A 14500-nucleotide genomic window follows, 5' to 3' on the forward strand; every position below is an offset into this window, starting at 1 on the left:
TAGTAAATGTTTCTATGTATTTCCTATAATAACACATTGGCTGATGAATCACCATCCTGCACAAACTAGACTTCAAAATATCTAGATATGTTACAATTTATTGCGATTTATGTGCAGAAGTAAATGCACTTGTTCTTCCCCTATCTAACCCTAACCCATCAGTAATGAGTCTTCTCTGTGAGACTGAGATGTGTGTGAGCCCAGATCACAGTGAGAGTCTAAGCTCAGTCTGCAGGTCTTGTGTTTATGATGGAGGAAAGCAGATGGCGCCCCGACCAACCAGCTGATCTTCATCATCATCATCATCATCATCATCTGTTTCACCACAATAACACTTCAGATGTGATCAGATGAACAAACACACGCAGGTGATCGAGCCTCTGCTTCACTGCAGTGATGATCTGATCGACCTCGACTGAAACACACCGCATCTTCTGCGTGATCTACACTCTCCGACACTGTAATCGCGAGGCTCTCGTGTTTTACTGTATGTATTTAAGCCATATGTTCGTCATCATTGCCCTCGCGCTCGTTCAGACTGTTGCCTTGACAACGCCGCTCCCATCGCGCGCGCGCGCACACACACACACACATCCTTATTAAAACATTATATTATCTGCTATTACATCTATATATGAGAAAACAGCGAGCTTGATGATACTTACATTGCTCTGCCTTCGTAGACATGTTAGCGCGTCTCCGGGTTCATAGATCTGACGCGGGTACGCGCAGGAGCGGATGAGGTGTTCAGGTGAAACCACTGAGAAGAAGCTCAGGAGAGCCTCGAACATCTGCATTACACACAACCTCGAACATCTGCATTAAACCCGCTTCTCAGTGAGCATCTGCACATGATTAAACCCCTCTTCACTAACGCATCATAACACACGGGTCCAGGGTTAGCCCCGAACAGGCTTTCTCCTGAACACTGAATAATGGACTCTTCCGCGAGCAGATCAATATTGACTATCCGCCTTTACATGTAGGCTATTCCTTTAAATCAATCGTCTCTGTGCTTGATATTGCTGCAACAGTGGCTTCAAAATAAACGGATGAACTGGTGTCTATTTGATCTAGATCTTTTCCATGAGAACTTAATCTTAAACATATATTTAGAAAAAACTAAATCAGGATTGTTTATCCCTTCCAGACCCCATTTGACACTTTTCATTGTTTGTTCAGTGTTTTTGCCTCTTTAGGATGAATCTATTGTTGTTCTCCTCATTTGTAATTTGCTTTGGATAAAAGCGTCTGCTAATGAATAATTGCACAAATAAACACTCTCTCTTTGACTTTTAATCTTCATCACGAAACATGGATTTTAATAAGAAAGATGAATTGTTTTATTTTCTCAGATCAGATCATCACTGAACACATCAAGATCCTTCATCCCTCATGAAACATAAACGACAGCAAACATCAGTATTTACTGGATCAACGGAAAAATAAGCGTAACTTCACTGACATCTTGTTTCTCATTGGAAAGAGATTAAAGGTGCAATGTGTAATATTTCTAAGGATCTATTGACAGAAATGCAATATAAGATCCATAACTATGTTTTCAGTGGTGTATAAAGACCTTACTTAATGAACCGTTATGTTTTTATTACCTTAGAATGAGTCATTTATATCTACATAACCGCGGGCACCCCCTTCTATGAAGGTCAACATATCGTCATGTTTCTACCGTAGCCGACAGCGAACAGACAGCGCTACAGAGCGCGCTTCATCACTAACTTGAATGAGAAGCAGCAGAGAAAGACGCAGCAGAATACTCAGGTTGTCCCTGACGCGGCAAACATGGAGAAAAATATGCTGTCTGAACGACGCCTCGGACATCGTAACGTTAGCTATTTCGATTTGATTTGAGCAGAGGAGGTAATCATGGAGAGGAAGAGGCGATCTAAAGCTTGGCTTTATTTTACTAAACGAGACAAATTATGCCGTTTGCAATAACAGGGTTTTTCCTGCATTGAACTTGTTTTAGCGCCCGCCAAAGCGAATTTTTGTCCCGCCAAAGTCTTATTTGATGGGTGAGTAATGTAGATGAACTGCTGCGCTTGTGACAGGGCGCATGTTTAACTGAAAGAACGAGCAGAGAGAGAGAGAGAGACACGGTCGCGCGCGCACACTCTCTCTCTTCGGAGTCAGGCGAAAGTGTAAACAAGACTTCACCGTCTCCAAACTAAGCGCTGTCTTGCTCTCTCTCCCTCGCACATATTCATCAAAATAAATCGACACGGTGGTAAAAGGTCGGAAGTTTCATGTGGAGCATTCGGAGATTATATATATTTTTTCCTGAATTACCGCTGGGTGTGAATTGTGCTAAATACGTTGCCTTATCTTCTCTGAAAAGCGTTCCGCATATTCAGCTGACATAAAACAACACTTTCATTAAACGAAAAAAACTATCGAGTGATGAAATGTTTTCTGTGTTGACAGAAATCTTGGATGTCCATGTCCCTAACTGCTGGGAGAATCACACACGACGCGCATGACACGTCCAATTCGCGAACTAATGACTCCTTTGAACCGATTAATTTTAATGAATGGTTAAAACAACTGATCTTTCCAACAGTTAACTCAGGAGACGTCTGAATCGGTGTATAACTAATCAGTAACACTTTACAATAAGGTTCTATTTATTACATAAATTACATAAAAAAGTACAGTTTGCTAACTCAACCTTAAGCTTTAAAATAAATAAAACCACTTGTTTTTGTTTTTTTAAAAGCATATGACTACATTTTTCCACACAGTGCTATCAATAATCGATAAGAGAATCGTTAAAGAATCGGATTGATAAGCAGAATCGTCAGTGGAATTGATATTGATAAAATCTTATCAATTCCCATCCCTAGTAAAGTCAGTGAATAAAAGACTAACACAATGATGAACAAGTAAAAATAACAATCGCAATAACATGTGGTTTTACTGAATAATTAAGTAAATATAATTTAATATAAAATATAATATAAAGAAACCTTATTGCTTGACTTGCTACTCTCTGCTGACTCAGACTCAGACGACGACATCTTCCGATCCTACGTCAGCCACCGTAGCTTCTCCTTAGAATTTGCAATTTGAGGGATAATCCGTGAGTGACTAGCTGTTTGCAATTCACAAATCTCACCACTAGATGCCGCTAAAAATTACACACTGCACCTTTAAAACAATATGGAAAAGAGAACAAAGTAAAGAAAATAAGTGATTAAATATAGCAGCAAGCAGCCATTAATGGGCCAAGCACAAAGAACACGATACACGCAATCATGGCTGGTATCAGACTAACTGCAGAATGAGGAATTAAAGACATATCAAGATGATTTTAGGCAAAATGGCTGAAAAATCATAAATACAGTCACTAGTAATATGATTTAAAGGTTTATCACTTTCGACCAATAGGTGGCGCTGTGACCAAACTGAAGGTCAGACCTGGTCAGAGTCAGGTGACAGAGGCTACGTGTACATGCACAACTTCTGTTTCAGTCGGACTGAATTCGTTGTGATTGATGAATCTGAAGTGTTTATGAACGCTGAACATGTGATCGGGTTGATGTGTGTGTTTATATTTCACAAGCGACTTCACAGTACAGAGACTAGCGACATGCAGCGACAAACTCGCTGGCGGTGTGAACAGGGCCTGATTCAAAAGCGACGCCAAATGCGCCCTTCGTTTCCCCGTGAAAGAAAGGATACATAAATGGACACTTAGGCCCAATCCCAATTCTATTTTATACCCCTTCACCTACCCCTAACCCTAACCCTTCGCCTACCCCTTACCCTTGCCCCTTGAAACAGAGTGGCAAGGCGTAGGGGTGAATATATTCCCCTAAGAAATGGGACACCACTACTACACCGTTACATGTCATTATACGTCGTTGCTAGCGCCTACGTCACAGGATATGCGGCAATGTTTATCACAAACTTCCAAGATGCCGTCGTCAGCTGTAGTCTTGCGTGAGTTACAGCTATTTTTTTTTGCATTTTTCTTCTGAAGTTCGCACAAAACAACGCAGATGACGATATCTTCGACGCCTAATGCTGCGTTCACACCAAACGCGAATAGAGTGTCTGGCGCAAGTGATTTCAATGTTTGTTTACGTGCGTCTGGAGGTCTTGCGGCGCGAATGAGGCATTTGGCGCGGCGCGGTGGACGCGAATTCGCCTCATTCGCGCGTCCACTTCGCTTCAAACTTTTGCTTTTTACACGCGTCATATTGTTAACGAACTTTAGCGCTTTTTTTGCAACCGTTTCTTTGAAGAACATGACCGTAAATGTGAAGACAAGATTGAATGTGACATAAAGAAAATGATTAGCCGGTGTATGCAGGTACATTTCTCATACCCCTTCGTTTGAAGTGTGGTCCCGAAAAATCTTTGTTTCAAGGGCTATCTGGCCCTTCCCCCTACCCCTCCAACCAAAAGAGAATCGAGACAACCCTACCCCTTCACGGGAACGCGCAAAACGGAGGGGTAGGGCAAAGGGGTAGAGGCAAGGGGTGAATTGGGATTGAGCCTTAGTGGCCTATCCTACCCTATCTTACCCCATAAGTCATTGCGCGCCGGTGACGACAGCATTTATTTATTTATTTTTAAAAGCGGCCGAGACTAGAGATCGGTGGTGGACAGCAAATTCACATTTAAATGTAAGTATTATGTTTTGATTTACTCAAATAGCTAGCGAACCCACAGTTAAAGTTTATTATAAACTTAGGCCCAATCCCAATTCTATTTTATACCCCTTCGCCTACCCCTAACCCTTCGCCTACCCCTAACCCTTGCCCCTTGAAACAGAGTGTCAAGGCGTAGGGGTGAATATATTCCCCTAAGAAATGGGACACCACTACTACACCGTTACATGTCATTATACATCGTCGCTAGCGCTTACGTCACAGGAGATGCGCCAATGTTTTGTCACGGTGTCTGGTTGTGTTTCCCCGGGTGTCCACTAGATGTCCTTCTTTCCCCACAGTGTTAGGCACTAGAACTCCATTCCCCACAAGTCTGTCTGTGTATCGCACCCAGGTGTCTGTTGTTTGTATAACCAGCTGTCTCTCGTTATCCCGTTGTCATTCATGTATTTAATGCCCTGTTTGTCTCATGTTCGGTGTGTATCAATGTTATTCGTCATACCGCGTCTGTTGCCTGTGTCTTTCCTGTTTATAGTCTGTTTATTGTTTTTCTTGACTGCCTGGCTGGATTTGACCATTGCCTGCCTTTTTGGATATTGATTCTTGGATTACCCCTAATAAATACTTCGTGCTGCACTTTTGGATCCTGTGCTCTTCATTCCCTGAGCGGTCGTGACATGTTTATCACAAACTTCCAAGATGCCGTCGTCAGCTGTAGTCTTGCGTGAGTTACAGCTATTTTTTTTTTTTTTCTTATGGAGTTTACAGAAAAAAACGGAGATGACGATATCTTCAACGCCTAAAAGCTGCGTTCACACCAAACGCGAATAGAGCATCTCGCGCGAGTGATTTCAATGTTAAGACGCGTTTACGCGCGTCTGGAGGTCTTGCGGAGCGAATGAGGCGTTTAGTGCGGCGTGGCGTGGTGGACGCGAATTCGCCTCATTCCGCGTCCACTTCGCTTCAAACTTTTGCTTTTTACACGCGTCATATTGTTAACGAACTTTAAAGATTTTTTTGCAACCGTTTCTTTGAAGAACATGACCGTAAATATGAACACAAGATTGAATGTGACAAAGAAAATTATTATTGGCAGTCATGTTGCCTCTGTAGCCGGTGTACGCAGGTACATTTCTCATACCCCTTCGTTTGAAGTGTGGTCCCGAAAAATCTTCGTTTCAAGGGCTATCTGGCCCTTCCCCTTACCCCTACCCCTCCAACCAAAAGAGAATTGAGACAGCCCTACCCCTTCACGTGCACACGCAAAACGGAGGGGTAGGGCCAAGGGGTGAATTGGGATTGGCCCTTAATCTTAACTCCTTCGTCATCATTGCGTGGCTTCATTTGTCAGGTAGTTTTAGGCAAAACTTGTGGTAATAACGTTATATTTGCACTAGTCTATCTCACTTGTGTATTATAAGAAATTTCACTCACCCTATAAAGCCCAAAACAATAAGAAAAGCAGTAGATAAGGCAATGGGGTTTCACTTTTATGTGTTTTTGTAGTGCTGTCATGCAAGCTATGTGGTTTTAACCAAATTTGAGTATACAGAAATATTAAGTATATTTTGCATGTCTTGATGTGTCATATTTTGCAGTGTTAACAATGCACTTAAAATTGCACCTCTGTGTTTAGTACCCCTTTCTGCTTTTTTAGAGCAATTCAGGAAAAAATGGGTCTGGGGAACGTAATTCCCATACAGGCACAAAAAAAAAAAAAAATATATATATATATATATATATAAAGAAAATTAATACACACGTCTTTGCTGAAATGTAGGCTATTGTGCTGTTGTTGTTAACAAGCCATGGTTAATTTGCTCTGCCTTAGGATTGCAAGTGTCCTGGAACAGGTGAGGGTGTGAGTGGGAACCCACTGCTGAAACTTGGCCCTGGTTTGTCCTCATGGATGAGGTGTTGGGACAGAGGCATTGCACCAACCCCCCTGTCCTCATCGCCTCAATCCCTGAGGACACACCAGGGCCGAGTTCAGCAGTGGGTGCCCACGGTGAGGAGGAGCCAGGGGAACCAGCACCAGCACCAGGAGCACCAGCACCAGGAGCACCAGCACCAGGAGCACCAGCACCAGCACCAGGAGCACCAGGAGCACCAGCACCAGGAGCACCAGCACCAGGAGCACCAGCATGAAGGCAGAGGCGAGGAGAGCACAGGAGAGGAGGGAGAGGATGGACAGGCTGTTTTCTCTTCTTGAGAGAATGATTAATATATATATATATTCTACATATTCTTGTTTAACTTTTTTTCACTTTTATTTTTTAAAAGAAAAATTAGGCTATGTACATTATTTTTATGCAACTTTAAATGTGTAAATAAAAGAGAATGAATTGTTCTGGACATTGTTTATTTTTGTAATGACAGTCATAATTGACTTTTATTTTATTTTTTATAAAATTGGTAAATGAAAATCATTTGTTCTATAGGCTACATTGAAGTACTTTTCCAACTATTTACAACATACGTTAAACATATCAAAATCAACATAAATTTCACATCCGGACTCAAGAACGCTTCTGTTCAGCTGTGCATTACTAAATGAGCACTGTGATGTTCGTCCGGCTGATTACACTGTATTTTATTTTGCATCCTCCTTTTATTCTAAACTGAACTCAGATGGCAGTGAGAACTGTGTCAGAGATGAAGCCCTGCTGACGGCCTGGGTCTGAGCTTGACCAGATTAACTCCTGGTTCTGTGGGTGCGGACTGATGGGTTAGGGGATTTTAAGGGAAACTCGGGTCCATCGGAGACGTCATGTGAACTGGGTTCGTCGAAACTTCCCCGGAGGTGTCCGCGAATATCTGATCCATATTTTGACTGTGTTCACTCACTCTTAATCTGGGGCGCACTGCTCCACTGTTCCTGTAACAGGCCGGTTCTCAATTACACTTGTGCACTGTTTCTATTTTCTTTGTTTCTAGCAGTCCGTGTGCAACATCGCTCTCTTTCCTCACTCACTTCTTTGTTTCCTTCTTTTCAGGTTGTGGAAACCACTATATATATGAAACATCAGGACACGCAAACAGCAGCTCAGTTACTAAACATCCATTTATTTTTATTTTCCCCTATACAATTCTCTCTATACCCTTCACTGAACCGGAGTGCCCTCTAGTGTCCAGTTGGTTACACTACAGGCAAAATATAAAAATATGAAAAACTGAGATAAAATCTTAAACCCTGTTGTATACCCGTATAATTTAACAGTGGCACCAGATAGTAATTAGGCTAATCACTCCACCAACTGTTATAATTAAACAAAACCTTACAGATTCATAAGCCTACAATAATCATAAATTCATAACCCCAAACAGGTTTAACCGCACACATACAGCACACTAATGTAGTGATGTTCACTATACAGCACATCTCAACTGCTGTGTTTATATCAAAGCAAAATGTAAACTATAGTAACCCACTCAAAACTGCCAAAAGTGGACAACTGCATTATTATTATGTTATACTGTATTTGTATATTATTATATACGGTAAAGGTGTTTTGTAATGATGTGTGTTGATCTCCACAATACAAGAGTGTCCCGCTGCAGGTCTGGGATCAGTGCTGGAGCCTGTGATTGGTCAAACACACATGAATCTCAACCAGTGAGAAAGAGTCAGTGGCAAAAACAGTATTACAGTATATGACAAAAGAAGTGTGTCTGAATTCACAGTACTCATAAGAGCTGGATGAGCGACTACTTCCGATGAGGTTCTGAAGTGTGTATATGATGGACACTTTACTATCCCATGAGAGGATTTATTGGTAGGTCACATGATAACGACATCATGGCAGATGTAGTACATCCAGATTACATTCATACTATACAGAACATACTTTTTTGGCGGTCGTGCAGTAATTACTTATTCAGACTAAGTACCTACTCAAGAGTGTGTGATTTGGGACGCAGCCAGTCTGTTTCAACAGAACTTGTGTAACTTCCTGTTGTCATGTTTACGTGCTGCAGATCCCAGCACAGGGGTCACAGGGGTCAAAGGTTAATCACAGCTCATATTCAGACCTACAGCTCAACTGTGAGGATGATACAGTTTTATACAGTTTAACAAACACATTCAACGAGTACGCAGTGGTGTTCATTCATGAATGAATCCACGTCCTGGAATGAACTGGTTGAGTGTGTTTGCATTCACTGATTCACACATAAATCACACACTTCCTTTACAGTGCTTTACAACTATAGAACAAAAAGAGTTAAATAAACGTATCACTTCATCTAAAACAACAACATGTTTATTAGATCCTATACCAACTAAACTACTGAAAGAAGTGTTACCTGTAGTGGAAGAGCCTCTCCTCAATATTATTAACTCGTCTTTATCTTTAGGTCATGTTCCAAGAACATTTAAACTGGCAGTTATAAAACCTCTCATTAAGAAACCACAATTAGATCATAATAATCTAGCAAATTATAGACCCATTTCAAATCTTCCATTTATGTCTAAAATATTAGAAAAAGTGGTGTCCGCTCAACTGGGCTCTTTCTTGCAACAAAATGATATCTATGAAAAGTTTCAGTCTGGATTCAGACCGCATCATAGCACTGAAACTGCGCTTGTTAAAATCACAAATGATTTACTTTTAGCTTCTGACCAAGGCTGTATCTCAATACTAGTTTTACTTGATCTTAGTGCTGCGTTCGATACTATAGATCACACAATACTCTTAGATCGACTACAACATTATACTGGTGTTCAAGGACAAGCACTAAGCTGGTTCAAATCATACCTATCTGACCGCTACCATTTTGTCTATTTAAATGGAGAAAAATCGATCATAACTCCAGTAAACTATGGAGTGCCGCAGGGATCTGTGTTAGGCCCTCTGTTATTTTCCATATATATGATGCCACTTGGAAATATTATAAGGAAACATGGAATTAGTTTCCATTGTTATGCTGATGACACTCAAATATATATTTCATCACGGCCGGATGAAAACGCAAAATTTTCCAAATTGACAGAGTGTGTTAAAGATATAAAAGATTGGATGACGCGTAATTTTCTTTTATTAAATCCAGACAAGACAGAGGTAATACTTATCGGTTCAAAAAACCGCCCACAAAACCTCGCACAATACAACTTTAACATCATAGGATGTCCTGTTACTTTATCCTCTACAGTAAAAGACCTGGGTGTTATACTCGATTGCAACCTGTCTTTTGAAAATCATATTTCATATGTTACAAGAACAGCCTTTTTCCACCTTAGAAACATTGCTAAGCTACGTAATATGCTATCAGTTTCTGATGCAGAAAAGTTAGTTCATGCATTCATGACCTCGAGACTGGATTACTGTAATGCTTTATTAGCTGGTTGTCCTGCATCCTCAATAAACAAGCTACAGTTAGTCCAAAATGCCGCCGCTAGAGTTCTTACGAGATCAAGAAAATATGATCATATAACACAGATTTTATCATCACTGCATTGGTTACCTATAAAGTTCCGTATTAATTATAAGGTATTGCTACTGACTTATAAAGCCCTAAACGGCTTAGCTCCAGTCTATTTAACGGATCTTCTATCACATTCTACCAGAAACGTACATTATCTGTCCTTGACTTGTTACAGTGAATAAAAAAGTATTTCATCCAAAAATTTCTAAAACTGGCTCATAGTTGATTTCTGTGAGTTGTTCTGTAAAGGAATATGTCATTCATTAGGTTCTCAGATATTTTTTTCTTTATTAAAAACACTTTTGAAAATTACAAATCCTGTCCATGCCCTTGTCCTCAGCCAAATTGGAGCTACAGCTTTCATAGTTTTGTTATGCTACAAACTGTTATTTAAAAAAAAAAAACTCATCAATAACAAGTTTAAGCTGTTATCATTCACATCAACTGATCAAAAACATAAAATTATATATAAATTCTACAAATAAATTCTATTTTACAACTGTCCCCATGTTTTGGTCAGTCCTGTCACGTTTACATAAAACTCTACATAAAATGTGTGAAATACACCTTTAAGGGTATCACTCAGAGGAAGTGACATCATTTGACCCAGGTGAAGCTTACATTGATAAGGCTGAATTGTTTCATTGAATTGTATGATTTTAAGCTTGTTTTTGTATGTTTTTTTTAGGAAGACGAGCTAAAGGGTCAGGCCCTGTCACGGTTAAACATTCCAGAAAATAATGAAAATGTTTTAAATCCAAAACATGTCTAAAAAGGTTATTGAAATTCCTTGCTTGCATGTTAACAGTTTTTATGCTAGCATGCTAGCAGGCTGAGTAATGGCAGTTTACAATGGCCAACCGTCAGGCCCTGTCACATCAGGCCCTGTCACATTCCTGTGTGACACGGCCTTACAAATTAATGTTATTGTTCTTTTTTATTACATGTATTGCATATGTTATGTATTTAACGCATGCAATAGTAAAATGAAGGCCAAGGTGCTTGATTTTTATACAACTGTGGCCATGGAAGTGATTTAAACACCTAAATTCAATTATTTGGAGGGCTGTCCCAATACTTTTGGCAATATTATGTATGTCCTTGGCTGAATTTTACCATAGTCTAATATTACTTTAACATTAAAATTATAATAATAATTTAAAAAAGAAATGCCAATCAAAACTTAAATAAAGAACACAAAACATAACTTTTTCTGCATCATCAAAATCCATAAAGTCAGTCCTGTCACAGTACCGTCAGTCCTGTCACGCCATGGTCAGTCCTGTCACACAGGAAATTATGATAAAAGTGTACTATTTGAGGAAATATTAATTAATTAATCTCTTTAACTGTGTAGATGAAGGTGGGGGTATATATCCACTACTATGTTTTTATAAAAATCTCCTATGTAAAGGTAGTTATTTTACAACTATATGAGTGCCTGCGGGTATTCTGTGATTTTGTGTACTACAGTTGACCGAAAAGTTACTTATATTTCTTAAAGGAATTATAAAACCATGTTAGATACAATCAGGGACATGTGATCAATAAGAAAATGCTATCTGTATCAAAGAAATTCATTAGGAAACCATTCTAACATATACAAATTTGTCTGTGACAGGGCCTGACATTTTAGGGGTGAAATGCGTATAAAAATGTATTTTATTTAATCATAAAAACATGCTGAGATGGGATGATATGTGTTTCTCATAGTTTAACATGTCCTCCATATGTCTCAACGTTCAGATTTAAGAAAAATATATTTTTTTCCCCAAGATTTTTTAAAGTGGAAATGTACGTTTCTGGTAGAATGTCAATCCATCGCGCTCTTTAAGATCACTAAATTCAAGGCTTTTGGTCATACCTAGGATATCCAGAACCACCAAAGGAGGGAGAGCATTTTCACATTTGGCTCCAAAACTCTGGAATAGTCTTCCTGATACTGTTCGTTGCTCAGACTCGCTCTCCCAGTTTAAAACTAGATTAAAGTCGCATCTCTTCAGCCAGGAATTCATATAATCCTACAGTTCAAACTACAATCCGGCCTCTAGCTCATAAATGCCAGAGGAGAACTGGCCCCCGACTGAGCCTGGGTTCTCCCAAGGTTTTTTTTTCTCCATTAGGTCACCTGATGGAGTTTTAGGACACCATTAGGTCACTTGATGGAGTTTTAGGACACCATTAGGTCACTTGATGATGGAGTTTTTCGGTTCCTTGCCACTGTTGCCTTTGGCTTGCTCAGTTGGGGATATTTTGGGGATATTTAATTTAATTTTATCAATCAATAAATTCCTCTTGAAACAAACTTTGTTGTATTATTTTAATTTAATACTGTGAAGCTGCTTTGATACAATCTGTATTGTGAAAAGCGCTATACAAATAAACTTGACTTGACTTTCCTGCTAGTGTGTGAAAAGCAGCATGTGACTAGTATTGCTGAGGGCGCAGGAACATGATCATGAAGTTCATCATTAGTAGTAGCAGTGTTTTGGAACAGATCAGTTTGATGGACTCACTGGTGCCTCCTGCTGGTGTGTCACTGTAAACCACACACACACACACACACACACACACACACACACAGTTTGACTGAACCAGTGGACACACACAGCACTCCTGCTCGACCGATCAGATTCAAGGACTGGAGCAAAGATGCTGAACATGGAGACGTATATGGCAAGCCATTTTAACATTTAACAGCTAGACTGGATATGTGTTGCAGATATCTGTAATTCAGTTTTGCCTATAGTCAAAAAGAACATTTCAGATATCCGCAACTACATTCTTCCTATCCATAATTGTCATTTCAGATATCCACAAAGACATTCTTCCTAGGACAAATGACGTCACTTTTGCCATTCATTTGTATGGGGTTTATCATTACAGATATCTACAATTCAGTTGCAGAGATATCCACTATGTGAATTACGGATATCTGCAATTGAATTGTAGATATCTGTAATTCTAGTTTGAGATATCTTGAATTTGATTCTGACTAGTCATAACTCCAGTTCAAGATATCTTTAATTCACCTCAATTCAAGATATCTACATGTTCCTTTTCAGATATCTTAAATTAAGTTTTGACTAGGCGAAATGATGTTGTAGATATCTATAACTGGAGTTAGGGATAGTCATAATTTAATTGTAGATATCTATTATCAAGTTATAGATATCTTGAAATTAATTTTGATTAGAGATATCTGAAATTTGAGATATCTGTAACTTTCATTCTGCCTAGTCAAAATGTAATTACAGATATCTTGAATTAGAGTTTTGACTAGGCCAAATATCTGTATGCAAATTAGGCCCGCATCATCACACTTTACCCCTCATTTACACTGCACATGTGTGCGGTGCATTACGTCTGCGACAAGGTTTTATTCCGTCCTCCACGCGGTGCCAACTCACACCAGGAGCATTTCAGAAGCGGAGCGACTGGATGCGCGAGACCACGTGATTTGCCTGTCCGACATGGTTTTTCTTGATTTTTGGGTTTCTACCATACAGTCTATGGTTTCTACCAAGGATATTGGTGTGTAATACGTTTGGGAGTTTGCACAGGGTGTTTATTTTGAATTGGACAATGTTTTTTTTACTTTTATTTTGTATTTCCGGTGCGACTTTGATGCGCGTCCGTCAAAAATAGACTAGGCGCCTATATTTAGCGAAGCGGCGCGGAGAGCCGCTTCTGGGAAGCTTCTGAAACCCGGTGTAAACACAAGCATTGACTAGAATGGGCGCGATCAGCTCCGGTAGCCGTGTCGCAGACGTAATGCGCCGCAGACGTGTGCGGTATAAATGAGGGGTTAGGCGGAAGCAGAGCGTGTTGTTCAAATCATCAAATCACATAGCACCTGTTAACTGTTAACTTGTAATTAGCACTGATTAGCACCATGTCTCAGCAGCAAGAGTTTTTAATCGTCTTTTTAATGCTGTTAGATACTGTTTCAAAAAAAACAACAAAAAAAAACTAATCTGAACTAAGAACTTTTTTTCTCATCTAAGGAAGTTAATGTTATTGTACTTCCATGGCAAGAGTAGCATGCATGTCAGCATCTTTATTAAAGTGAATTAGTGTGAATCTCTTTCACGCATAAATCTTACGTCAACAATAACCTACGTAATTTTAAGCATGATCATAAACATAGCATTGCAAAAAAAATTTATTTAATTTTTTGTATATAAAATATTGTAGGCTATATAATTTTTTTTTATTTGTATATAAAACACATTTTCTGGTGTTTTTTTTCAATTACATTCATAGAAATAAGGAAATGAACCCACTTCTTTGATTATGGCGGGGAGGGGAAATTACTTATTTATGGATATCTAAAATAGAGCAACGTCATGCACAATAATTTGCACTAGTCATAATGACGTTTGAGATATCTTTAACTTTCATTCTGCCTAGTCAAAACTGAATTACAGATATCTGCAATT

General features: G+C 39.4%; 1 protein-coding gene across 3 annotated transcripts in view; it reads right to left on the reverse strand.

Annotated features, from left to right (window-relative positions):
• unc79 (unc-79 homolog, NALCN channel complex subunit) overlaps window positions 1–894 on the reverse strand; it is a 77668-nt gene extending 76774 nt beyond the window's left edge. For 2 of the 3 annotated variants that reach the window (XM_082143383.1, XM_082143381.1), the window contains exon 1: window positions 666–894. In XM_082143383.1, the coding sequence (XP_081999509.1) occupies window positions 666–687 (22 nt within the window). In that variant the 5' untranslated portion in view covers window positions 688–894. The remainder of the gene's footprint in view (window positions 1–665) is intronic. The other variant, XM_082143382.1, reaches the window with a different exon arrangement.
• Window positions 895–14500: the final 13606 nt, after the last annotated feature.

This window comes from Leuciscus leuciscus, assembly GCF_965113295.1.
Source record: "Leuciscus leuciscus genome assembly, chromosome: 17".
NCBI lineage: Eukaryota > Metazoa > Chordata > Actinopteri > Cypriniformes > Leuciscidae > Leuciscus > Leuciscus leuciscus.